The sequence below is a fragment of the Dipodomys spectabilis genome, unplaced genomic scaffold, assembly GCF_019054845.1.
Source record: "Dipodomys spectabilis isolate Male_0828 unplaced genomic scaffold, ASM1905484v1 ptg000234l, whole genome shotgun sequence".
NCBI classification, from domain to species: Eukaryota; Metazoa; Chordata; class Mammalia; order Rodentia; family Heteromyidae; genus Dipodomys; species Dipodomys spectabilis.
Window position 1 is genome coordinate 17,612,567 of NW_024870911.1, and position 25,466 is coordinate 17,638,032.

A 25,466-nucleotide genomic window follows, 5' to 3' on the forward strand; every position below is an offset into this window, starting at 1 on the left:
CACACCTGTAATCCTAGCTACTCAGGAGGCTGAGATCTGAGGATTGAGGTTCAAAGCCAGCCTGGGCAGGAAAGTCCATGAAACTTTTATCTCCAATAAACCACCAGAAAACCAGAAGTGGTGCTGTAGCTCAAGTGGTAGAACGCTCACCTTGAGCTGAAGAGTTGAGGGACTGCGCTCAGGCCCAGAGTTCAAGCCCCATGATCAACCAAAAAAAAAAAGAAAAGATCAAGCATGGCAGGCTGGGAATATAGCTTACTAGAAGAATGCTTGCTTAGCATACATGAAGCTCTGAGTCTGGGTTCAATTCCTCAGTACTACATAAACAGAAAAAGTTGGAAGTGGTGCTATGGCTCAAGGGGTAGAGGACTAGCCTTGAGCACAGAGGGGTTCAGGGATAGTGCGCAATCCCTGAATTCAAGCCCAGGACTAGCCAAAAAAAAAAAAAGGGCTGGAAATGTGGCTCAGTGGTAGAGCGCTTGCCTTGCATGCATGAGGCCCTGGGTTCGATTCCTCAGTACCACATAAGCAAAAATAAAAAAAAAAGCCAGAAGTGGTGCTGTGGCTCAAGTGGTAGAGGTGCTAGCCTTGAGCTGAAGAGCTGAGGGACAGCACCCAGGCCCAAAGTTCAGGCCCCATGACCGGATCCAAAAATAAATAAATAAAAAAAACAAAAAAAAAAAGGATCAAGTGTGGGGCCTGGAATGTAGCTCAGTGGTTCAATGCTTGCTTGATTTAGGTAAAGCTCTGGGTTCAGTCCACAAAAATTTAAAAAATAAAAGAAGCAAAACCAAAGACTATTAAAAGGGTTAAAATGAAGCTGCTTATGGCTCATGCCTATAACCAGCTACTCGGAGGCTGAGACCTGAAGGATGTGGTATGAAGTCAACTGAGGTAGAAGTCCTCAAAACTTTTTCTCCAGGGACACTGGTGGCTCATGTCTATAATCCTATGGGGTTAGGAGGCTGAGATCTGAGGATCAGAGTTTGAACCAGCCTGAGTCGGAAAATCTGTGAGATGTTTATCTCTAATTAACCACCAAAAAGCCAGAAATAGAGCTGTGGCTCAAGTGGTAGAGTGCTAGCCTTGAGTGAAAGAGCTCAGGGACAGCACCCAGGCCCTGAGTTTAAGCCCCATGACTGATTTAAAAAAAAAAAAAAAAAAAGATAGCAGTTTGCAGCGGGCAGGAAAAACTGGGGGGGGGGGGGGGGGGGGGGGGGGGAGGGGATGCAGAGCATAGGCTGTTTGGTGACAAGCAGGAAACAGTTGTATGACATTTCTGGATCCTCAAAAATTTGATAATCCACATGGGGAGTCAGATTAACAGATGTCATTAAAATGCTACAATCTAAAGGACAGAGTGACCCTTTGCTTGTTGTTTAGACATTGTGTAGAGCAGATATCCTCCTTGCATGATGAACAATTTGTAGGCTTATCTACCCACCCACCCCCCTTGCCAGTCCTGGAGCTTGAACTGCAGGTGCAGGTGTGGTTGTTCTCTTTGGGCCTTTTTTGTGTTCAAGGCTAGTACTCTACCACTTGAACCACAGCATCACTTGGGCTTTTTCTGAGTAGTTTATTGGCGATAAGAAAGCATCTCATGGACTTTCCCAGGCTGGTTTCAAACCATGATCCTCAGATCTCAGCCTCCTTCTAGCTAGGATTATAGTCATGAGGCACTGTCACCCGGCTGCCTTATCTCCTCCTCCTCCTCCTCCTCCTCCTCTTCTTCCTCTTCCTCCTCCTCTTCTTCTTTGCCAGTCCTGGGGCTTGAACTCAGGGCCTAGGCATTGTCCCTTAGCTCCTTTTTATTTTTTTTATTTTTTTTTATTTTTGGGTCTGGTCGTGGGGCCTGAACTCTGGGCCTGGGCGCTGTCCCTCAGCTCTTTAGCTCAAGGCTAGCGCTCTACCACTTGAGCCACAGCGCCACTTCGGCTTTTTTCTTTTTGCTTATGTGGTGCTGAGGAATTGAACCCAGGGCCTCATGCATGCAAGGCAAGCACTCTATCACTGAGCCACCTTCCCAGCCCTCCCTTAGCTTCTTTGACTCAAGGCTAGCCTCCACCACTTGAGCCACAGCGCCACTTCCAGTTTTTTCTGTTTATGTGGTACTGAGGAATCGAACCCATGGCTCCATGCATGTTAGGCAACACTCTACCACTAAGCCACATTCCTAGCACTGCCTTATCTCTTTAAGAAGGCTGCAACCCCTAACAAACTTCCAGAACAAACAAGAATCATAAATATTCAAAACCAACACTGATCTTTATTCCTGAATAAATAAAAACACAAATACATTTAAATAAGGGAGATATATGAAAAATGGTAAAAAAAAAAAAAATATCTGTTAAGTTAGATGATATTTCTTTGGTTTTGATATACTGGGATTTGAACTTAGGCCTTGGGCTTGCTAGGCAAGTGCTTTCCTAACCCATCTGCTACTAGAGGACTCTTACACTATACATTCTATTTCTGTATATGCTTAAAATAGATCATTGAGGGCTGGGAAGGTGGCTCAGTGATAGAGTGCTTGCCTTGCATGCCTGAGGCCCTGGGTTCGATTCCTCAGCACCACATAAACAGAAAAAAAAAAAAAAGCCAGAAGTGACGCTGTGGCTCAAGTGGTAGAGCGTTAGCCTTGAGCTGAAGAGCTGAGGGGCAGCGCCCAGGCCCAGAGTTCAGGCCCCACGACTGGACCCCCCCAAAAAAAATTATTAAATAAAAAAAAAGACTTGATACAAAAGGCTACAATATTGGAGCTATGAAATAGTACATCTTGGAAGAATATACACCAAATTAAAATTGGTTACTTTTTTTTTTTTTCTGGTCGGTAATGGAACTTGAACTCTGGGCCTGGGCACTGTCCCTCAGCTCTTCAGCTCAAGGCTAACGCTCTACCATTTGAGCCACAGTGCCACTTCTGGTTTTCTGGTTGTTTATTGGAGATAAGAGGCTCATGGACTTTCTTCCCCCAGCTGGCTTTAAACTATGATCCTCAGATCTCAATCTCCTGCGTAGCTAGGATTACAGGTGTGAGCCACTGGCACCCGGCAAAACTGGTTACTTTCAGGAGAAGAAAATGGACCGAGATTGGAAGTGGAGTTGGTGTAAACTTTAATATTTTCTGTATTATTTGTTTGTATATTTTAAACATTTTGAATTAGTAATGATAAACAACCACAAGACAAAGGATAATTTAAGCCAGCAACATGTCCCATTGAGAATCCTCATCTTTTTAGAGCCCAAATGGCACAGTGGGAGCTGCTGCAGAGTCTTGACAGCTTTTATCTGGACCAGCTGCACCGGCTGTATACAGAAAGCCTTCTGCCCATGGATGTTCGACAGTACTTGGCGGCCTGGATTGAAGACCAGAACTGGTGAGGGTTTTAAGAAGGTGGCTCAGTGGTAAGAGTGCTTGCCTTGCATGCATGAGGCCCTAGGTTCGATTTTCTCAGCACCACATAAGCAGAAAAAGCCAGAAGTGGGGCTGAGGCTCAAGTGGTAGAGTGCTGGTCTATAGCTGAAGAGCTGAGGGACAGCGCCCAGGCCCAGAGTTCAGGCCCCACAATTGGCATAAAAAAAAAAAAAAAAGAATTGAGGGAAGAAAAAAGTGCTTCCTTTCTCCTGAGCCTCCAACATCGTAGAGCTTGCAGAGATATTACCCTTGTCACTCCTGGTTTTCAGGAAAGAAGCTGCCCTGGGGAATGATGACTGCAAAGCCAAAATGTTATTCTTTCATTTCTTGGACCAACTGAACTCTGAATGTGGCCGCTGCAGTAAGGACCCAAAGAGCTTGTTGATACAGCACAACTTGCGAAAATTCTACAGGGATGTTCAGGATATTCAGGTGGGGTTGGGAATTAACGGTGGGAGTGTAGAGTATGGCTTGGGATGAGAAATAGTACCTAAGGTGCAAAGGGAATGGGGCAGACCTGGGGATGAGGGCAGAGTCTAGACTTGGGGGCTCATTGACAGAGAGGACTAAGTCTGGATAACACTATTGGGAGAAGGCTAGGGATTCAGGATTGGGAAATACTGGGAATATTAGAGAAAAGCTTGAGGGTGGCAGGTAACTGTAAATCATTGAATTAGCTGGGCACCATTGGCCCATGCCTATAATCTTATACTAGCTACTCAGGAGGCTGAGAGCTGAGGATCACAGTTCAAAGCCAGCCCAGGCAGGAAAGTCCATGAGACTGTTATCTCCAATTAAGCACCAAAATAGTCAGAAGTGAAGCTGTGGCTTCACTGTGGATATTGAGAGCTAGCCTAGAGCAGAAAAGCTTAGAGACAGCGCCCAAGGCCAGCACTCAAGTCCTAGGACTGGTGCACACACACACACACACATTAAAAAAAAATGTTGAGGGGCTGGGAAGGTGGCTCAGTGTAGAGTGCTTACCTTGCATGCATGAGGCCCTGGGTTCGATTCCTCAGCACCACATAAGCAAAAAGAAAAAAGCCGGAAGTGGCATTGTGGCTCAAGTGGTAGAGTGGAAGCCTTGAGCTGAAGAGCTGAGGGACAGCACCCAGGCCCAGAGTTCAGGCCCCACAACCAACAACAACAACAACAAAATGTTGAAACAATATGTAACTTCTCTAGTTTATATAAACAAGTGTCTGAGTATAATCCTCCAAGAGGATTAGGAAATACTTCTCAGACCAGCCTTGAAAAATGAATAAGAGTATGATAGGCAAGAAATGAGGGCAGATGGGGCTGGAAAGGTGGCTCAGTGGTAGAGCACTTGCCTTGCATGCCTGAGGCCCTGGGTTCGATTCCTCAGCACCACATAAGCAAAAAGAAAAAAGCCAGAAGTGGTGCTGTGGCTCAAGTGGAAGAGCGCTAGCCTTGAGCTGAAGAGCTGAGGGACAGTGCCCAGGCCCAGAGTTCAGGCCCCACAACTAGACCCCCCCCCAAAAAAAAAGAAATGAGGGCAGAGATAAGGGTTGGAGGAGGACATTCCAGGGAATAAGAATAGTCTTGGGCCGGGTGCCGCCGGTGGCTCAGGCCTGTAATCCTAGCTACTCAGGAGACTGAGATCTGAGGATCACAGTTCAAAGCCAGCCCAGGCAGCAAAGTCTGTGAGACTCTTATCTCCAGTAAACCACTAGAAAACTGGAAGTGGCACTGTGGCTCAAGCGGTAGAGAGCTCACCTTGAGCTGAAGAGCGCAGGGACAGCGCCCAAGCCCAGAGTTCAAGCCCCAAAACTGACCAAAAAAAAAAAAAAAAGTCCTGGCCAGTGGTTCTCAACTGAGTGCCATTTTACACTCACATCCAGGGGATATTTAGCAATGCCTGGAGACATTTTTGGTTGTTGTAAATGAAAGAGAAGAGATGTTACTGGGTAGCAGAAATTCTGCTAAACATCCTACAGGGTATAGGACAGTCCCAAGGTATAGATTAAAGGAAAGAAGCAAACTGGGGCTATAGATAAGTGGGAGAGCATTTTCCTAGCATGCACAAGGGCTTTGGTCAAATTATCAACCCCACAAAATTAAAAAAAAATCTTGTTGAATTAGATCAATCCTTTCTGTTTTATGGTTTTTTTTGTTTTGTTTTGTTTTGTTTTTGTTTTTTTGCCAGTCCTGAGGCTTGAACTCAGGGCCTGGGCACTGTCTCTGAGCTTCTTTTGATTAAGACTAGCACTCTACCACTTGAGCCCTAAGGGTGCCACTTCTGGCTTTTTCTGTTTATGTGGTATGGAGGAATTGAAGTCAGGGCTTCATACATGCTAGGCAAACACTCTACCACTAAGCCACATTTCCAGCCCTTCTTTCTGTTTTCTTTTCTTTCTTTTTTTTTTTAATTGTATTTTTTTTATCTTTTCTTTTTTGGTACTGGGGATTGAACCCAGGACATTGCACTTGCTAGGCAAGTGCTTTGCCACTGAGCTACATCTCAGCCCCTTCTTTCTGTTTTCTTACCTAGGTCTTTCCCCAAGGTGCTACTCAATTGGCTGAGTTGATCTTTAATCTCCTTCTAGAGGAACAAAGAATTCTAAATCAGGCTCAAAGGACTCAGATGGTAAGAAGAATTTCATAGTGTGTTCGGAAGCTCTTGGCATAGAAAGGGACTTTGTTAAGAACTGAGAGAATTTGGGCTGGGAAGGTGGCTCAGTGGTAGAGCACTTGCCTTGTATGCCTGAGGCCCTGGGTTCAATTCCTCAGCACCACATAAGCAGAAAAAAAAAAAAACCGGAAGTGGCGCTGTGGCTCAAGTGGTAGAGTGCTAGACTTGAGCTGAAGAGCTGAGGGACAGTGCCCAGGCCCAAAATTCAGGCCCCACGACCGGACCGCCCCCCCCCCCCCCAAAAAAAAAATAATTTAGAGAATTTGCCTCAGAACAGGATCCACTGCTGTGAAAGGTTACAGCTTAAAATGTGCTCAGAGTCTTTTATTTCAGGATCAAGACATACCAGATCTTGAAATGCCCATGGAGAATGAACAGGTGGAGATCGAATCCCGAATCCTGGATCTAAGAGCTATGATGGAGGTCGGTGGATGTGGCAAGAGTTGGGGTGGGAGGGTTTATCCTTCTTCCTCCCTCAGAAGTTATCTCATTAAAGTCCCTTCCTCTGTACAGAACCTGGTGAAATCCATCACACAACTGAAAGACCTGCAGGATGTCTTCAGCTTCCGATTCGTGATTCTCAACCAAAGTAGGAAAGCACAGCGGGCATGTTGGCTGGGAGGCCAGGTTGGAGGAGAGCAGAAAGGGAAAGCTCCAGTGAGCAATAGTTACCGTTAGCCACATGTCACTGTTTATAGTCCTCACATATAAGACTACAAGTGCCAGAGTATGTTGTAGAAGCTGGGCTGGAGGCAGAGCTGAGGGACAACTTCTGTGTTTTGGGGTTTTTTTTTTTGGGGGGGGTTGGTCGTGGGGTTTGAACTCTGGGCTTTGGGCACTGTCCCTCAGCTCTTCAGCTCAAGGCTAGCACTCTACCACTTGAGCTACAGTGCCACTTCTGGTTTTCTGGTGGTTTATTGGAGATAAGAGTCTCACAGACTTTCCTGCCAGGGCTGGCATTGAACCGCGATCCTCAGATCTCAGCCTCCTGAGTAGCTAGGATTACAGGTGTGAGCCACCCGCACCCTGGAAGGACAACTTCTGAATATTGGAGGAAATGCATAGAAAATGTCCTTATTCGGTTCAGTAGACTTCTAGTATATTCAGAATTTTCCAGAGAGCTCCAGGTTCCTGTCCATGGTGTGGCTTTCCCTTCTCCCTCCTAAATTTCCCTTTCCTGTCACTGACTGAGACCCATGCCAAGAAAGAGAAGAAGTTTGGTAGCCAATGGCTTCTGCCTGCAATCCTAACTACTCCAGAGGCTGAGATCTGAGGATCACAATGCTCAAAGTTAGGAAAAGTCCATGAGAACCTTATCTTCAATCAATCACCAAAAAGCCAGAAATGGAGCTGTGGCTCAAGTGGTAGAGCACCAGCTTTGAAGGACAGCGCTCAGACCCTGAGTTCAAGCCCTGGTATCAGCACAAAAGAGAGGGGCAGGGAAAAGGAGAAGAAGGAAAGAAGCACCTACTTTAACTCCTACTCATGCCATTTAGGGAAAACATCTTCGGACCCCCATCACAGCACGCAACAGCAGCTTGTGCAGAATACTGCCAATGAACTGGACAAAAGGAGAAAGGTGAGGGCAAAGGATAGAGGCAGTGGGCAGGGGGAGTGGCTGGGAAAATGGTGGGATCTAGGGACCCTGGCCCTGTCACTTTGGCCTCTTTGTCTCTTCATCAGTCAGATGCTGAAGTCTGGTGGTCAGAGGTACTCAGCACTCATATCCTCTCTCCTAGGAGGTACTGGATGCTTGTAAAGCACTGGTGGGCCGATTAACTACCCTGGTCGAACTACTGCTGCCAAAGTTGGATGAATGGAAAGTCCGGCAACAAAAAGCCTGCCTTGGAGCGCCACTGGACCATGGGTTGGAACAACTGGAGAAATGGTAAGAGGAAATGCATTTTCTTCCCCTCCTGATCAGAGCCACTCTTTGTGTTTTGTGAGATGACATGGGCTACACACAGCAAGGAACACTGACTGCTCTCAATGGCTTCCCCTCTCCAGAATGAGCCCAACTCTTCTGTCTCACTGGAGCTATATTCTGTTTGTTTTGTGTTGGTCCTGGTGTTTGAACTGAGGGCCTGGGCTTTGGTACTCAAGGCTAGTGCTCTACCACTTGAGCTACTCCACTTCCTGCTTTGGGGTGGTTAATTGGAGATAAGACTCTCATGGGCTTTCCTGTCCTGGCTAGTTGTTTTTTTTTTGGGGGGGTCCAGTCGTGGGGCCTGAACTCTGGGCCTGGGCGCTGTCCCTCAGCTCTTCAGATCAAGGCTAGCACTCTACCACTTGAGCCACAGTGCTACTTCTGGCTTTTTTCTTTTTGCTTATGTGGTGCTGAGGAATCAAACCCAGGGCCTCATGCATGCAAGGCAAGCGCTCTTCCACTGAGCCACCTTCCCAGCCCCTGTCCTGGCTAGCTTTGATGTTCTCTGCTTTTTAATCTTCATGACACAAGTAACACAAAGACCTAGTCTTTGCTTTGGAGAAAGTAAGGAATTGATGCACAATGTAACTTTTCATTTTGTGATTTGACCTCCGGACTTCATGTTTGCTAGGTGGGCTCTCTGTTGTTTGAGCACCGGCCCTTTCTCCCCTCCCTGATTATTCTTAAATAGAGTTTTACTTTTTCATCCAGGCTGGCCTGGACAATTGCCACAGCTGAGATGATAGGCACACATCACCATGTCCACTTTTTTTTTTTTTTGGGGGGGGGGGGAGGGGGCCAGTCCTGGGGCTTGAACTCAGAGCCTGAACACTGTCCCTGAGCCTCTTTTGCTCAAGATTAGCACTCCACCACTTGAGCCATAGCACCGCTTCTGGCTTTTTCTGTTTAAGTGGTACTGAGGAATCAAAACCAGGGCTTTGTGCATGCTAGACAAGCATTTTACCACTAAGCCACATTCCTAGCCCCCTAGATTTGACGAGTTGAAGGCCCTTGAGAAAGCCACCTTTTTTGTGTCCTTCAGTTTTATCCTCTGTGAAACAGGTATAATACTAGTACCTACCCCATGGGCTGGTTGTAAGTGTATTTCATTAATGTGTGTGAAACACAATAAATCATACACAGCAAGCATCATGTTAGAAATAACTCTCATTTAATAAACCTTGTATCAGTGTCATGTGTGAAATGACTTTGATTTTTTTCATCTCTTGAATTATGAATCATGCTGAATAATCTGTTATATGCTTCCAAATCAGTTTTCCCCAGAATTTTTTTTTTTTTTGGGTCCGGTCGTGGGGCCTGAACTCTGGGCCTGGGTGCTGTCCCTCAATTCTTCAGCTCAAGGCTAGCGCTCTACTACTTGAGACACAGCGCCACTTCCGGCTTTTTTCTTTTGCTTATGTGGTACTGAGGAATCGAACCCAGGGCCTCATGCATGCAAGGCAAGTCCTCTACCACTGAGCCACCTTCCCAGCCCCCAGAATTTTTTTTTATTTGCTGGTCCTGGGGGCTTCATCTCAGGGCCTGGCATTGTCCCTGACTCTTCGTTCTCAAGGCTAGTGCTGTTTCACTTGAGCCACAGTGTGACTTCCAGATTTTTCGAGTAGTTCTTTAGAGAAAATAATAATAATAGCCAGCCTGTGCTGGCTTCAAACCATGAGCCTCAGGTCTCAGCCTCCGGAGTAGGTAGGATTACAGGTGTGAGCCACCAGTGGCGCTCTCCCAGAACCTTGGTGGTGACTCCACCCCAGAAACTCACGGATCCTCTCTCTCTGGATTCTGTTGCCAGGTTCACAGCTGGAGCAAAGCTATTGTTTCATCTGCGGCAGCTCCTGAAGCAGCTGAAGGAATTGAGCCACATGGTTGCGTATAAGGGTGACACTTTTAAAGATGGAGTACATCTACAGAAGGCCCAAGTCACAGAATTACTACATAATCTGCTCCACAGGTCTGGTGGCCAGGGAGGGAGCTCTGGGAAGAGCAGAAGGAAAGAAATAACAGGGGACATTCTTACACATACTGATAACCTTCTCCATACCTCTGTCCGCAGAGCATTTGTGGTGGAGGCTCAACCCTACATGCCCCAAACTCTCCATCGGCCCCTCATCCTCAAGACAGGGAGCAAGTTCACCGTCCGAACACGGTTGGCATTATAGAGCACCTGCCTTCTTTTTCCAGCCCTGTCACTATGCACTGGTATTTTTTGCCTTTACAGATCTCACTCCTGTCCTTTCTTTTTTCTCTCCTTTATATTCATCTTCTTCCTTTAATTCTTTCCCTTAGCTTCTTAGCTTTTGCTAAACCCTTACCTGGCCTCTCCAGGAGGTTAGATGAGCCATTTTTCCCAATCCATCTTCCTTTCCCCGCAGGCTGCTAGTGAGACTCCAGGAAGGCAATGAGTCACTGATGGCAGAAGTCTCCATTGACAAGTAAGTTAGCACAGGTGCATGGTGGGACCAAGGGACGGACAGGACATGGGCTGGGGTGGAGGTAGTATGAACTAACTCTTCCTTCCCTTTCATTACTCCTGGGGGCACCTACTATGTGACATACAAGAGCAACTACAAGTTGGGTATTCAAATGTGCAGGGGCTGGGAAGGTGGCTCAGTGGTAGAGCGCTTGCCTTGCATGCCTGAGGCCCTGGGTTCGATTCCTCGGCACCACATAAGCAAAAAGAAAAAAGCCGGAAGTGGCGCTGTGGCTCAAGTGGTAGAGCGTTAGCCTTGAGCTGAAGAGTTCAGGCCCCATGACCCACCAAAAAATAAAAAATAAAAAAATAAAATAAAATGTGCAAATAAGAATACTGGCTCAAGCTAGGCACAGTGGTTCATGCCTATAATCCTAGTTAGGAGGTAGATATGAGGATTGTGGTTCAAAGTTAGCCCTGGCAGAAAAGTACTGGTGAGACTGATTTCCAATTAATGATTCAAAAACCAGAAGTGGAGCTGTGGCTTAAAGTGGTGGAGTGCTAGCCTTGAGCAAGAAAGTTCAGAACAGTGCCTGGGCCCTGAGTTCAAGCCCCACAACAGACAAAAGAAAAAGAAAACAATGTGGGACACTGGTGGCTTATGCTTGTAATTCTAGCTATTCAGGAGGCTAAGATCCCAGGATTGTGGTTCAAAGCCAGCCTGGGCAGGTAAGTCCATGAAAGTCTTGTCTCCAATAAATGACCAGAAACCTGGAACTGGCTCTGTGGCTTAGTGGTAAAGTTCTAGCCTTGAGCTGAAGAGCCGAGGGACAGTGCCCAAACCCAGAGTTCAAGCCCCACGACTGACAAAAGAAAAGAAAAAGAATACAAGCTTAGAGAGATTGTCTTTTTTTTTTTTTTTTTTATTGTAAAGATACTATACAGAGGGTTACAGTTACATGAGTGAGGTAATGAGTATACTTCCTCTTGAACATTGTTACCCCCTCCATTGTTTTCCCCCTACCATCCCCTCCCTCCCTCCCTTCCCCGAGGTTCTTTTTTTTTTTTTTTTGATTGTGATTAAGTGATTACATAATTTCAAAGTCACAAGTTCATTCTAACTTCCCTGGAGGAAATTGTCTACCACAGTCTGTAATATATAACAGTGTTAACATGTTATATACCATATTTGTGATCAGCAGCATGGGGATATTTAGTAGTGGTTCAACCAGATGAGCAGGAGTTCTTTGTTTCTTAAGTCCTGTTAGTTTTGTCGTATCACCTAACATTTTGGATTTAGCATCCACTTATCAGGGAGACCATGTACCGTTTGTCTCTTCGTTCTTGGCTTACCTCGCTCAACATGATTCCTTCTAGCTCCATCCATTTCCCTGCAAATGCCATTATTTTGTCATTTCTAATGGCTGCATAATATTCCATTGTGTATAGATACCACAATTTTTGGATCCATTCATCTGTGGTGGGGCATCTAGGTTGTTTCCGTATCCTAGCTATTGTGAACAGTGCTGCAATAAACATGGAGGTGCACGTGTCCTTGTATATTGGTTCCTGTTGTTCAGGGTAGATGCCTAGAAGTGGTATGACTGGGTCGTAAGGGAGGTCAATCTTTAGCTTTCTAAGGACCCTCCAGACTGCTTTCCAAAGTGGTTGTATAAGTGTACATTCCCACCAGCAGTGTAATAGGGTTCCTCTTTCTCCACATCCCCTCCAGCATTTGTCGTTGGCTGATTTGTGGATGTGGGACATTCTGACTGGGGTGAGGTGGTATCTCAGGGTTGTCTTTATTTGCATTTCCTTCACCACCAGGGATGATGAACATTTCCTCATGTGTTTCTTTGCCATTTTTATTTCTTCATTTGAGAAGTCCCTCTTTAGTTCCCTTGCCCATTTAGTAATTGGTTTGTTAGGTTTGGGAGGGATTAGTTTCTTGAGTTCCCTGTATATACAGGATGTTAACCCCTTGTCTGATATATTGCTGGTAAATATTTTTTCCCGATTAGTTGGTTGTCTTTCTAACTTAGTTGCGATAGATTTAGCTGTGCAGAAGCTTTTTATTTTCAGGTAGTCCCATTTGTCGAGTCTCTCTCCAACTTGTTGTGACCCTGGGACTCTGTTCAGGAAGTTCCTTCCTGTGCCTATTAGTTCAAGTGTCTCTCCTACTCTGTCCTGCAGTAGTTTCAGAGATTCAGGTTTAATGTTAAGGTCTTTAATCCATTTTGAGTTGATGTTGGTGCATGGTGATAGGCTGGGGTCCACTTTTAGTTTTCTGCATGTGGCTGCCTAGTTTTCCCAGCACCAGCGGTTGAAGAGGCTGTGTTTCTTCCATTGTATGTCTTTGGCTCCTTTGTCGAATATCAGCTGGCTGTAGGCCTGTGGATTTATATCTGGATCTTCTATTCTGTTCCATTGGTCTTCGGGTCTGTTTTTGTGCCAGTACCATGCTGTCTTTGTTATTATAGCTCTGTAGTAGAGTTTGAAGTTCGGCATGGATAGCCTTCCCATATTGTCTTTATCCCCTAGAATTGTTTTGGCTATTCTAGGTCTTTTGTTGTTCCATATAAATTTTTGGACTGTTTTCTGTATTTCAGTGATGTACGTCATTGGGATTTTAATAGGAATTGCATTGAATTTGTATATTAGTTTTGGAAGTATTACCATCTTTACTATATTAAGTCGGCCTATCCAGGAGCATGGGAGGTCTTTCCATTTCCTAGTGTCTTCTGCAATTTCTTTCTTTAACTTTTTATAGTTCTCATTAAATAGTTCTTTTACATCTTTGGTTAGGTTAATTCCTAAATATTTTATTTTTTGGGAGGTTATTGTGAATGGGGTTGCTCCCTTTATTTCCCTCTCTTCCTGTACATTATCAGTGTATAGGAAGGCAACTGATTTTTGTGGGTTTATTTTGTATCCTGCTATTTTGCCGAAGTGACTTATAATTTCTAAAAGTTTGGGGATGGAGTTTTGGGGATCGTGGAGGTATAGTATCATGTTGTCTGCAAAAAGGGATAGTTTAACTTCTTCTTTCCCTATGCGGATCCCTTTAATGTCTTTTTCTTGCCTTATTGCCCTGGCTAAGGGTTCTAGGACTATGTTGAAGAGGAGTGGAGACAGTGGGCATCCTTGCCTTGTTCATGTTTTTAGGAGGATTGGTTGTAGCCTTTCCCCATTAAGTATAATATTGTCTATTGGTCTGTCATAAATGGCTTTTATTGTTTTTAGAAATGTTCCTTCTATTCCTATTTTCTCCAGAGCTTTTAGCATGAATGAATGTTGAATTTTATCAAAGGCCTTTTCTGCATCTGTGGCGATAATCATGTGATTCTTGACCTTGGCTCTGTTGATATGCTGGATTACATTTATTGACTTACGTATGTTAAACCATCCCTGTGTCTCTGGGATGAAGCCTACCTGATCATAGTGTATTATTTTTTTTATGTGTTTCTGGATTCTGTTAGCTAGAATCTTGTTAAGGATCTTTGCATCTGTGTTCATCAAGGAAACTGGCCTGTAATTCTCCTTTTTGGTTGGGTCTTTGCCTGGTTTGGGGATGAGTGTGATATTGGCTTCGTAGAATGAGTTTGGGATAGCTCCCTCCTTCTCTGTTTCTCTGAAGAGCTTGAGGAGTATGGGTATTAGTTCTTCTTTAAAGGTCTTATAGAATTCTGCTGTGAATCCATCTGGTCCTGGGCTTTTTTTTGTTGGAAGACTTTTGATAGCTTCCTGTATCTCATTATAGGATATTGGCTTATTTAATTGGTTAACTTCTTCTTTGCTCAGTTTGGGTAACTTGTATTTCTCTAAAAATGCATCCATTTCTGCCAGATTTTCTTCCTTTAGAGAGTATAGCTTTTGAAAGTAGTCTGTTAGAATTGTTTGGATATCTTGGGTACGTGTTGTGATGTTTCCGGTGGCATCCCTAATCCTATTAATATGAGTTTCCTCTCTTCTTTTTTTAATTAATCTTGCCAACCAGCCATCAATTTTGTTTATTTTTCAAAGAACCAGCTTTTTGTTTGGTTTATTTTGGTTATGGTTTTCTGATTTTCTAATTGGTTAATCTCTGCTCTTAATTTGGTTATCTGGCTTCGTCTAGTAGCTTTAGGTCCCATTTTTTCTTGTTTTTCTAGCTGTTTTAGTTGCAACATGAGATTATTTACTTGGTCTGTCTCCATTCTCTTGATGTGGGCACTGAGGGCAATAAATTTGCCCCTCAGGACTGCTTTTGCTGTGTCCCACAAGTTTCTTTGTGAGGTGTTTTCATTTTCACTGAGTTGTAGGAAATGCTTTATTTCTTCTCTGATCTCTTCTGTTACCCAGGTATTGTTAAGGAGTGTGCTGTTCAATTTCCATGTATTAGAGAAATTTCTGAGGTATGCTTTGTTATTGAGAGCTAGCTTGATTCCACTGTGGTCAGATAGGATACAGGGGATTATGTCAATCCCTTTGTATTTGCTTAAGTTCCTTGCATGAACTATGATATGGTCTATTTTGGAGAAAGTTCCATGAGCTGCTGAGAAGAATGTGTACTGTGTTGTTTTAGGGTGAAATACTCGGTAGATGTCAGTTAATTCCGCTTGAAGTATGGCCTCACTTAATTCGGTAGCTTCTTTGCCAATCCTCTGGTTGGTAGACCTGTCCTTTGGTGAGAGTGGCGTGTTAAAGTCTCCTAGTATTATCGTATTGGGATCTATTTTATTCTGTAAGTTTGAGAGCATTTGTTTGACATATCTGGGTGCACCGATATTTGGGGCATATAAGTTGATGATGGTTATATCCTCCTCTTGGATTGTTCCCTTTATTAATATGTAGTGTCTGTCCTTGTCTTTCTGTACTGATTTTAATGAAAAGTTTATTTTGTCAGATATCAGGATAGCTACACCTGCTTTCTTATTGGGGGCATTTGATTGGTAGATCCTTTTCCACCCCTTCACTCTGAGTTTGTTTGTATGTTTGGCTGAGAGGTGGGTCTCCTGAAGGCAACAGATGGATGGGTCTTGTTTTCTGATCCAGTCCTCAGTTCGTTTTCTTTTAATTGGCGAATTCAGCCCATTTATATTAAGAGAAAGTATAGAGAGATGCATTGTTGTCCCTGCCATTCCGTTTTCCTAAGTTTTTCTTCTTTCCTTTCCTCCTGTGCTTGCTCAGTTAGACTTTGAGTAATGCCTGTTTGGGGCAGGTCCCAGTTCCTGGTTGCTTTCTTCAGGTTGTGTCCCCCCTCTTAGAATTCTTTGTAATGCTGGCTTAATGTTTACGTATTCATTTAGTTTTTCTTTGCTATTAAAAGTTTTCAGTTCTCCATCGAATGTGAATGCTAGCTTTGCCGGGTATATCAGTCTGGGTTGGCAGTTATTGGCTCTCAGGGCTCGTATGGTGCTTTTCCAGGCTTTTCTTGCATTCATTGTTTGTGTGGAGAGATCTGCAGTGATTCTAATTTTTTTCCCGTTGTAGTATAGCTCCTTCTTCATTTTTGCTGCATGCAGGATTGTTTCCTTATTATTCAGATCCATCATTTTTACTATAATGTGTCTAGAAGTGTTTCTCCTGGGATCTTGCTTGTTGGGTGTTCGATAAGCTTTTGTGATGTAGTTAAGATGGTCGTTTTTGAGGTGGGGAAAATTTTCATTGACTATCTTGTTAAATAGGTGTTTCATTCCCTTGCTCTGGAATTCCTCACCTTCGTCCACTCCGATTATGCGAAGGTTAAATTTTTTAGCATTATCTGCTTGCTCTTGAATTTCCCTTTGGTTTAATTTGAGTGATTTTTCCATATCTGTCACTTTGAGATTGTCTTTTCTATGAGCTCACATAGCTACTGAGATGCAGGTTTGAATTCAAGTGTATTTAATTACAAAAATCAAGTTCCTGCCGGGTGCTGGTGGCTCACGCCTGTAATCCTAGCTACTCAGGAGGCTGAGATCTGAGGATCGCGGTTCAAAGCCAGCCCAGGCAGGAGAGACCGTGAGACTCCTATCTCCAATAAACAACCAGAAAACCGGAAGTGGCACTGTAGCTCAAGTGGTAGAGTACTCGCCTTGAGCTGAAGAGCTGAGGGACAGCGCCCAGGCCCAGAATTCAAGCCCCACAACCGACAAAAAAAAAAAAAATCAAGTTCCTAACTTCTGTACTTTTGTACTTTTTAATTATTATTATTTTTAAATTTCTTTTCAGGAATCCTCCTCAGTCACAAAGGTAGGTACCTGACCAGGATACCTGCAGACGTCTGTGCTGTACCATGTTTGGCAGCTCTGGTGGGAAGACAAAGAGGGGAATTTGGGTGGGACATGGGTAAAGAGAGAAGGGAGCGTGAAATGAAATAGAATTTCTGTTTTCCTGCTGAGTTTCAAAAATAACTACTCTAAAAAAATCCTATTCCTGGCTGGATGCTGGTAGATCATACCTGTAATCCTAGGTACTTAGGGAGCTGAGAGCTAAGGATCATTGTTTAAAGCACAGCCCTGGCACACAAATGCAAGAGATTCATCTCCAATTAACCAGCATAAAGCCAGAAGTAGAGGTGTGGCCCAAGTAGTAGAGCACCAGCCTTGATCCAAAGAGCTAAGGAAGTGCCCCCTGAGTTCAAGCCCCAGTACTACCACTGACATAAAAATAAATAAAATTTAAAAATTAAACATAACTTTGCTCTTTATCTCCATTCATTTTCTTTCTCTTGGAACAGCTTCCGGAAGTTCAACATTCTAACCTCAAACCAGAAAACTTTGACCCCAGAGAAAGGACAGAAAGAGGGTTTAATTTGGGACTTCGGCTTCTTGGTAAGGAAGATAAAGGACTGTTAGACTAGAGAAACTTTCCAAGCTCTGATACAAAATAGGAAGATCCAGGGACCTTGGTGTCCCCACTCTGAACATTCTCTCTCTTTACTCCCAATCCACAGACACTGGTAGAACAACGTCCAACTGGTCAAGGAAAGGGCAACAATAAGGTAAGACCGAGAATTTGCCAAAGCAATAAATCAGGGAATTTGCCAAAGGATCCTCTTATCACTGTCTCTGGCTGTCACAGGGACCGATGACTGTGACAGAAGAATTGCACATTATCAGCTTCACGGTCAACTATATCTACCAGGGTCTGAAGATGGAGCTGCAAGTGAGTGAAAGAAAGTAGGAGAACATGGGGCAGATTTGGAGGGAGGCATGGGGAGGATATAAACTGAAGACTTTGAGGGTGGACTGTCCCCCTCTGCCTGCCCCTAGGAAATATCTGCCGTTAAGAACATCATGGGCTGAGAAGGTGGATCAGTGGTAGAGCACTTGCCTTGCATGCATGAGGCCCTGAGTTCAATTCCTCAGCACCACATAAGCAAAAAAAAGAAAAAAGCCAGAAGTGGCGCTGGTGCTCAAGTGGTAGAGTGCTAGCCTTGAGCTCACGAGCTGAGGGACAGCGCCCAGGCCCAGAGTTCAGGCCCCACGACCGGACCCAAAAACAAAACAAAACAAAAGAACATCATATCCACCGGGCGCTGGTGGCTCACACCTGTAATCCTAGCTACTCAGGAGGCTGAGATCTGAGGATCACGGTTCAAAGCCAGCCCAGGCAGGAAAGTCCGTGAAACTCTTATCTCCAATTGACCACTAGAAAACCAAAAATGGCTCTGTGACTCAACTGGTAGAGCGTTAGCCTTGAGCTGAACCATTCAGGGACAGTGCCCAGGCCCAAGTTCAAGCCTCATGACCAACAAAAAAAGAAAAGAAAAAACATCATATCCGTCCTCCCTGACTCTTATCTTCTCCCCAGACGGACACTCTCCCTGTGGTGATTATTTCTAATATGAACCAATTGTCCATTGCCTGGGCCTCCATTCTGTGGTACAATCTTCTCAGCCCAAATCAGGTAGGAGATTAGGCCAGTGGGTGAGTATAGATCGAAGGGGATGGAAGCCTGGTGTGAGGGACTGTTTTAGAACCATCCGACTCTCCTCCCATTCCCACAGAACCAGCTGTTCTTCTCCAGCCCCCCTCTGGCTCCCTGGAGCCTGCTGGGCCCTGCTCTCAGTTGGCAGTTCTCTAACTATATCGGCCGAGGTCTCGATGCTGAGCAGCTGAGCATGTTAAAGAACAAACTCTTCGGTACACATCTCCTTTTCTTTCCCTTTCCCCAGCCTTAGTCTGCCCCTGCCTTGTGTCCCAGCTATCTATCCCAGGACCCCTGCCTCAACTTGCTTCCCTCTTTCAGTCATGTGACCTCTCTGTGACTGTCTGTTCCATAGGACAGAACTTTAGGATGGAGGACCCACTGTTGTCCTGGACTGACTTCAGCAAGGTAACTGCTTGGATCTTGTGTAGCTAGATCTAGCCCAAACACTGCCCCATCTCTAGTGTTCCTCCCCTCCAACAGAGACAGCTCCACCTTTCCATTCCTCTTCCAGCGAGAGAGCCCTCCTGGCAAGATACCATTCTGGACATGGCTGGACAAAATTCTTGAGCTGGTACATGATCACCTGAAGGATCTCTGGAATGATGGGTAAGTCCTCAGTCACCCTTCCCATCTTTGTTCTTTTCTGAACTCAGAATAGACTAGGTGCACCCCCAGTGGCAAATAGAGATGGAGCTGAAACTCATACAGGGCCACAATTGTAATAATGGTAGTCATGGCCTGTATTTTTTATCAAGGGCATCCTATGCTCCCGAACCTGGGGAATGCTTTCTTGAATTATCACATTTAATTACTATGACCGTTCTGAGGGATGAGTGTTCCCGACTTCATTTCACATGAGGAAACTAAGTCTTAAGTTCAGGAACTTGCCCAAAGGACAGAGCTGGCATTTAAACCCAGGCCTTTGTGACTCTAGAGCCGTATTCTCACTGCCTGCCCATTTGCACATTACTTGGCCTTCATAAGGTGCTGTTTGTGTGTGTGCGTGTGTGCGCGCGTGCATGCATGCACGCACGCATGTGTACACATGCACATGCATATGCATGTGCCATTAGTGAGGCTTAAACTCAGGGCCTTATGTTTTTCCTTAGCTTTTTTTGTCGTTGTGGCTTTTTTGTGTGTGTGTTTTCGTCCTAGGGCTTGAATTCAGGGCCTGGGTGCTATCCTTTAGCTTTTTTTGGCTCAAGGCTAGTACTCTACCACTTGAGCCACATTGGGCTATTTTTGGTGATTAATGAGAAACAAAAGTTTCAAGGTCTTTTCTGCCCTTCACTGGCTTTGAGCTAAGATCTCAGATCTCAGTCTCCTGCATAGCGAGGATTACAGGTATGAGCTATCAGTGCCCAACTTCTTCCTTGGCCTTTTTGCTCAAGGCTGGTACCCTACCACTTGAGCCACACTTCCACTTCCAGCCTTTTTGCTAGTTAATTGGAGATAACAGGCTCAGGCTCAATTCTCAGATCTCAGCTTCCTGAGTAGCCAGGATGACAGCACCCAGCTGTCAGGTGCTTTTCGTCTGTTTGATTTCACCAAATCCTCATGCCTTAAATCCACAGGTGGAGGAAGTGAAGTGAACTTGGCCATTGATGGGGACGTTTCTAAGAGACAGAGCTGGGGCCAAAACCTGGCACTCGTTTCCATACAAGGGGGACAGGAATGGTGGGGCGGGGCGGAGGGGGAGGCGAGGGGATTGTATCTCAAGCTGCTTTTTCTGTACCAGACGCATTATGGGCTTTGTGAGTCGGAGCCAGGAACGCCGGCTACTGAAGAAGACCATCTCTGGGACTTTTCTGCTGCGTTTCAGTGAATCTGCAGAAGGGGGAATCACCTGCTCCTGGGTGGAACACCAGGATGGTCAGCTGCTCTTCCCTGCACTTCCCCACAGCCTTTGTTTTCTACCTGATTCTCTATTCCTCTGCCTGTCTTTGGTTTTCTATACTATGTACTGAATCCTGCAGTAGCTTTAGGGTTAGGCAACCTGGGTGGGGAGCAATGGGCCCAGGCTCTTGTCTCTAACCTGTTCCTACATCCACTCTTCAGGTAAGATGCCCATCCGATCTGTGCAGCCCTTCACCAAGGAAGTGCTGCAGTCCCTCCCACTGACCGAAATCATCCGCCACTACCAGCTGCTCACCGAGGAGAACATCCCTGAGAACCCACTGCGCTTCCTCTATCCCCGGATCCCCCGTGATGAGGCTTTCGGGCGCTACTACCGGGAAAAAAGTGGGTTTCATTGCCATACTTTGTCCTAGATTGCAACTACTTTCAGACATCCATATCAACTTCTCTCTCTCTCTCTTAAATAATTTTATTGTTACTATTAATGTGTTATACATAGGGGTTACCATTTCATAAGTCAGATAATGAGTAAATTTATTTTTTTGGACAAAGTCATCTCTTCCTTCACTTTCCCCCAGTTTTCCCCTCCCATCCCTGCCCACAAGTTACATGGTTCATTTTCCACATAGTATATACTGAATAGCATGATTGCATTTGTTCACTCTTCCTTCCTCCCTTTCTGCATTCTCCCTTTACCTGCCCCCCTAAAAGAAAAACTACCCAAAGCAAAACCAAACACCACCACTGGCAAGAATAACGACAAAAACAAAGGTATATTGCCAAGGGCTGGTGGCTCATGCCTGTTATCCTAGCTACTTAGGAGGCTGAGATCTGATGGTTATGGATCAAAGCCAGTCCAGGCAGGAAAGTCTGTAAGACTTATTTCTAATTAACCACTGGAAAACCAGAAGTGGAGCTGTGGCTCAAAGTGGTAGAATGCTAGCCTTGAGTGAAAAAGCTCAGGGATAGCACCAGGTCCTGAGTTCAAGCCCCACAACTGACAAATAGACAAAAAACAAAAAATCATGTTGCCATTGCCTGGAATTAATTTTAATAAATAGTATTTTAAATGTTCAGAGAGGGCTGGGACTGTGGTTTAGTGGTAGAGTGCTTGCCTAGCATGCATGAAGCCCTGGCTTCAATTCCTCAGTACTATCTACACAGAAAAAGCCAGAAGTGGTGCTGTAGCTTAAGTGGTAGAGTGCTAGCCTTGAGCAAGAAAGAGAAGCTCAGAGCCGGGCGCTGGTAGCTCATGCCTGTAATCCTAGCTACTCAGGAGGCTGAGATCTGAGGATCACAGTTCAAAGCCAGCCCAGGCAGGAAAGACTGTGAGACTCCTATCTCCAATAAACCACCAGAAAACCGGAAGTGGCGCTGTAGCTCAAGTGGTAGAGCGCTCGCCTTGAGCTGAAGAGCTGAAGGACAGCGCCCAGGCCCAGAGTTCAAACCCCACGACCGACAAAAAAAAAAAAAAGAGAAGCTCAGAGACAGTGCCAAAGCCCTGAGTTCAAGCCCCAGGACTGGCAAAAAATTAAAAAATGTTCAGAGAAGTTACACCTTTGTGTTCATCCCCTAAGGATAATCCCCTTTCGTCTGACTGCTGTGTGTCATCGCTTAAAATCCTATATAGGTTATCATGTCCAGTTATATTTTAGATCTTGCTTCCACATATGAGAGAAAACATGTGACATTTGTCTCTCTTAAGTTTGACTTATCTCACTAAGCATAATTTATTCGAGGCCCATCCATTTTCCTACAAATGACATCCGTTTATTCTTTCTAATGGATGAGTAAAACTCCTTTGTGTACATATACCACATTTTACCAATCCATTCATTCTCTCTATTTTGCTGGTGCCATGGCTTACACACAGAGGACTGGTACTCTCTTTCACAACTTTTTCCCTTACAGTGGTTGCTCTACCACTTGATCACACACCCCAGTCCAGCTTCTTTTTGCTGGTTCATTGGAGAGTGTTGAAGATTTTTCTGCTCAGTCTGACTTTGAACCATGATCCTCCAGGTCTTAGCTTCCTGAGTAGCTAGGATTATAAGCATGAGCCACTGCACCTGGTTCTAGCCCCTTCTTTTTTAAAATAATTTTGGTTGAGATTAAGTGATTACATAAATTTCAGAAATGTCACAGTATTGTAGGATAGTGATAGTTAAAGTCACATTTTAACCTTCACAAGGCACATTGTCATTATCTTGGCCTATAAAGTTTGTGAAGTCTATAAGCTTTGACAATACAACTATTTCTTCTGAGTTGAGTGATATGTCCATTTCTTTCCTTTTTCTTAGTGTTAGCTCTTCCCTCTTTCCCTCTCATTCCCACCCTCCCATCGCTGCCCTTGAGTTGCTTAGTTCATTTTCATCAATATTCAGTGCAGCTGATGTTAGCCCCGTCTTTTAAACACAGAAACTCAGATACACACTAGAGCTAAGGGATTATTAGTCTGTGGGCACACTAGTTAGTGGGTAGATATGATTGATTGTCAATGCTGTCTGCACTTAGGGGAACCTTGAGCCCTGTGTCTAACCCTCTGACTTCTTACCTCCTATGTGTGTCTCCACAGTTAATCTTGAAGAACAGAGAAAATACCTGAAACATAGGCTCATTGTAGTCTCTAACAGGTAAGATACAAATCTTTCTCCCATCCTCCTAATCCTTTTGGCCTGCTAAAAGTGGCTACCTGCTCAACCCTAGTCCCTCCATCCTTGTTTCTTTCTTTACCCACACTTTCCAGGCCTCTAGATTTTTCCCATTCTATCTTATTTTACCTCCTTTCCTACTTTCCTGCTGCCTGTTAATAATAGTCATAATCACTAGTGTTAATAGGCACCTACAAGATACCAAGCATAGTACTAAATTGCTATTCTTCCCCTGCTTCCTCCTTCCTGTTCTACCCTCTGGTAAGCTTTTTTTTGGGGGGGGGCGGGGGTTCAGTCATGGGGCTTGAACTGTTGATATGGGTGCTATCCCTCAGCTCTTCAGCTCAGGCTAGTGCTCTACCACTTGAGCCACAGCATCACTTCCAGTTTTCTGAGTGGTTTATTGGAGAGAAGAGTCTCACGGACTTTCCTGCCTAGGCTGAGTAGCTAGGATTACAGGCGTGAGCTATCGATGCCTGGCTTTAGTAACCATTTTTTTACTCTTCACTTCTTGTTTTAGCTTCCACAAATGAATGAGGAGATGTGGTATCTGAAATTCCATCTGTGTTGCCAAAAATTATAGTATTTCATTTTATGAAAATACTGGCTGGGCTGGGAATGTGGCTTAGTGGTAGAATGCTTACCAAGTACACATGAAGCCCTGGGTTCGATTCCTCAGTACCACATAAACAGAAAAAGCTGGAAGTGGCATTGTAGCTCAAGTAGAGTGCTAGACTTGAGCAAAAAGAGGCTCAGAGACAGTGCTCAGTCCCCTGAGTTCAAGCCCCAAGACTGGCAGAAAAAAGAAAATACTGGATGTGCTGGTGGTTCATGCCTATAATCCTAGCTACTCAGATCTGAAGATCTACTGAGATCTGAAGATCACAATTAGAAGCCAGCCTAACCAGACAAATCCATGAGACTCTTATTTCCAATTAACCATCAGAAAGCTCAAACTAGAGTTGTGGTTCATGTGGTAGCGTATCAACCATGAATGAAAAAGCCAGACTACTAACATACACACATACAAAATACCAGCTGAGTAATGCTGCATTTTTAAAATATATACATCATCTCAGAGATTTCATTTCTTGGTGAGTATTCTGCAATAAGCATGGGAATGTAGATACCATGTTTTGTTTTGTTTTGATTTGGTTTTGTGATCATAGGGCTTGAACTAAGGGCCTGGGCCCCTGAACTTGCTCAAGGTTAGTGCTCTACCACTTGAGCCACAGTGCTACTTCCAAATTTTTCCTGGTGGTTAATTGGAGCTAAGAGTTTCATGGACTTTCCTGGCTTTGAACAGTGATCCTCAGATGTCAGCCTCCTGAGTAGCTAGGATTACAGGCATGAGCCACCACCCAGCTTGTCAGTATCTTTTTTATATACTGATTTCATTTCCTTTGGAAATATATCCAGCAAGCTGGGCACTGGTGGCTCACACCTATAATCCAGGCCCAGAGTTCAAGCCCCACAACCAACAAAAAAAAAACAAAGAAAGAAAGAAGGAAAGAGAAATACACCCAGCAATTAGAAAAGCTATATCATAGCCGGGCGCTGGTGGCTCACGCCTATAATCCTAGCTACTCAGGAGGCTGAGATCTGAGGATCAGGGTTCAAAGCCTGGGCAGGAGAGACCGTGAGACTCCTATCTCCAATAAAAAACCACCAGAAAACCGGAAGTGGCACTGTAGCTCAAGTGGTAGAGCGCTCGCCTTGAGCTGAAGAGCTGAGGGACAGCGCCCAGGCCCAGAGTTCAAGCCCCACGACCGACAAAAAAAAAAAAAAAAAAGAAAAGCTATATCATATGGTAGTTATATTTTTTTGGGGGGGCGGGGGGTCAGTCATGGGGCATGAACTGTTGGTCTGGGCACACTGTCCCTCAGCTCTTCAGCTCAAGTCTAGTGCTCTACCACTTGAGCCACAGCACCACTTCCAGTTTTCTGAGTGGTTTATTGGAGATAAGAGAAGGATTTTTCTGCCCAGGATGGCTTTGAACCATGATCCTCAGATTTCAGCCTCCTGAGTAGCTAGGATTACAGGTGTGAGTCACCAGCGCCTGGCTCCTCTATTGACTTTTTAGAATAGAGAGACAATTTCTCCTTGCTATACCATACCTTATTTCACCTTAACTGCCAAGCCCTACTTTGTCTGTTTTGTGATTGGAAGACAGACGGATGAGCTGCTACAACCCAAGGAACTTGAACTGGACCCAGAACTTGAGGCACTAGATTTGAAGTCAGAGCTGATGCCAGAGCAAAGTCTGGACCTGGAGTTGGAGCCACTGCTACAGGCAGGGCTGGATCTGGGCTCAGCACTGGAACCCAGCTCAACACAAGAGCCCAAGCTAGAACCTGGGCTCGAACCCACACTATGCATGATCTCACCAAGAATGCTGGAGCCAGAATTGAAACCTGCATTACAGCAAGAGCCAGATTTGCCCTGTGATCTGCGATACTTGGAGACTGAAGGAATGGAAAGTAAGTAATGGAAAGACAGGGCCAGGGAAAAGGGGACCCAATCCTTCTCCTACTTCTTCCCCTCACCTATTACAGAAAGGCTGAGCTCCAACCTCTCATAAGAGTCAGATTCCAGCCGGGCGCTGGTGGCTCACTCCTGTAATCCTAGCTACTCAGGAGTCT

General features: G+C 44.9%; 1 protein-coding gene across 2 annotated transcripts in view; it reads left to right on the top strand.

Annotated features, from left to right (window-relative positions):
* Stat2 (signal transducer and activator of transcription 2) overlaps positions 1-25,466 on the top strand; it is a 30,416-nt gene that overhangs the window by 2,975 nt on the left and 1,975 nt on the right. Inside the window, exons 2-23 of one of the 2 annotated variants that reach the window (XM_042698783.1) lie at positions 3,240-3,377; positions 3,685-3,847; positions 5,928-6,023; positions 6,387-6,491; positions 6,582-6,657; positions 7,565-7,647; positions 7,808-7,956; positions 9,803-9,961; positions 10,064-10,156; positions 10,383-10,442; positions 16,613-16,633; positions 17,121-17,214; positions 17,337-17,384; positions 17,465-17,548; positions 18,197-18,292; positions 18,393-18,528; positions 18,669-18,721; positions 18,828-18,922; positions 20,055-20,188; positions 20,375-20,557; positions 22,749-22,806; positions 24,994-25,304. In XM_042698783.1, the coding sequence (XP_042554717.1) occupies positions 3,247-3,377; positions 3,685-3,847; positions 5,928-6,023; positions 6,387-6,491; positions 6,582-6,657; positions 7,565-7,647; positions 7,808-7,956; positions 9,803-9,961; positions 10,064-10,156; positions 10,383-10,442; positions 16,613-16,633; positions 17,121-17,214; positions 17,337-17,384; positions 17,465-17,548; positions 18,197-18,292; positions 18,393-18,528; positions 18,669-18,721; positions 18,828-18,922; positions 20,055-20,188; positions 20,375-20,557; positions 22,749-22,806; positions 24,994-25,304 (2,428 nt within the window). In that variant the 5' untranslated portion in view covers positions 3,240-3,246. The remainder of the gene's footprint in view (positions 1-3,239; positions 3,378-3,684; positions 3,848-5,927; positions 6,024-6,386; positions 6,492-6,581; positions 6,658-7,564; positions 7,648-7,807; positions 7,957-9,802; positions 9,962-10,063; positions 10,157-10,382; positions 10,443-16,612; positions 16,634-17,120; positions 17,215-17,336; positions 17,385-17,464; positions 17,549-18,196; positions 18,293-18,392; positions 18,529-18,668; positions 18,722-18,827; positions 18,923-20,054; positions 20,189-20,374; positions 20,558-22,748; positions 22,807-24,993; positions 25,305-25,466) is intronic. The other variant, XM_042698784.1, reaches the window with a different exon arrangement.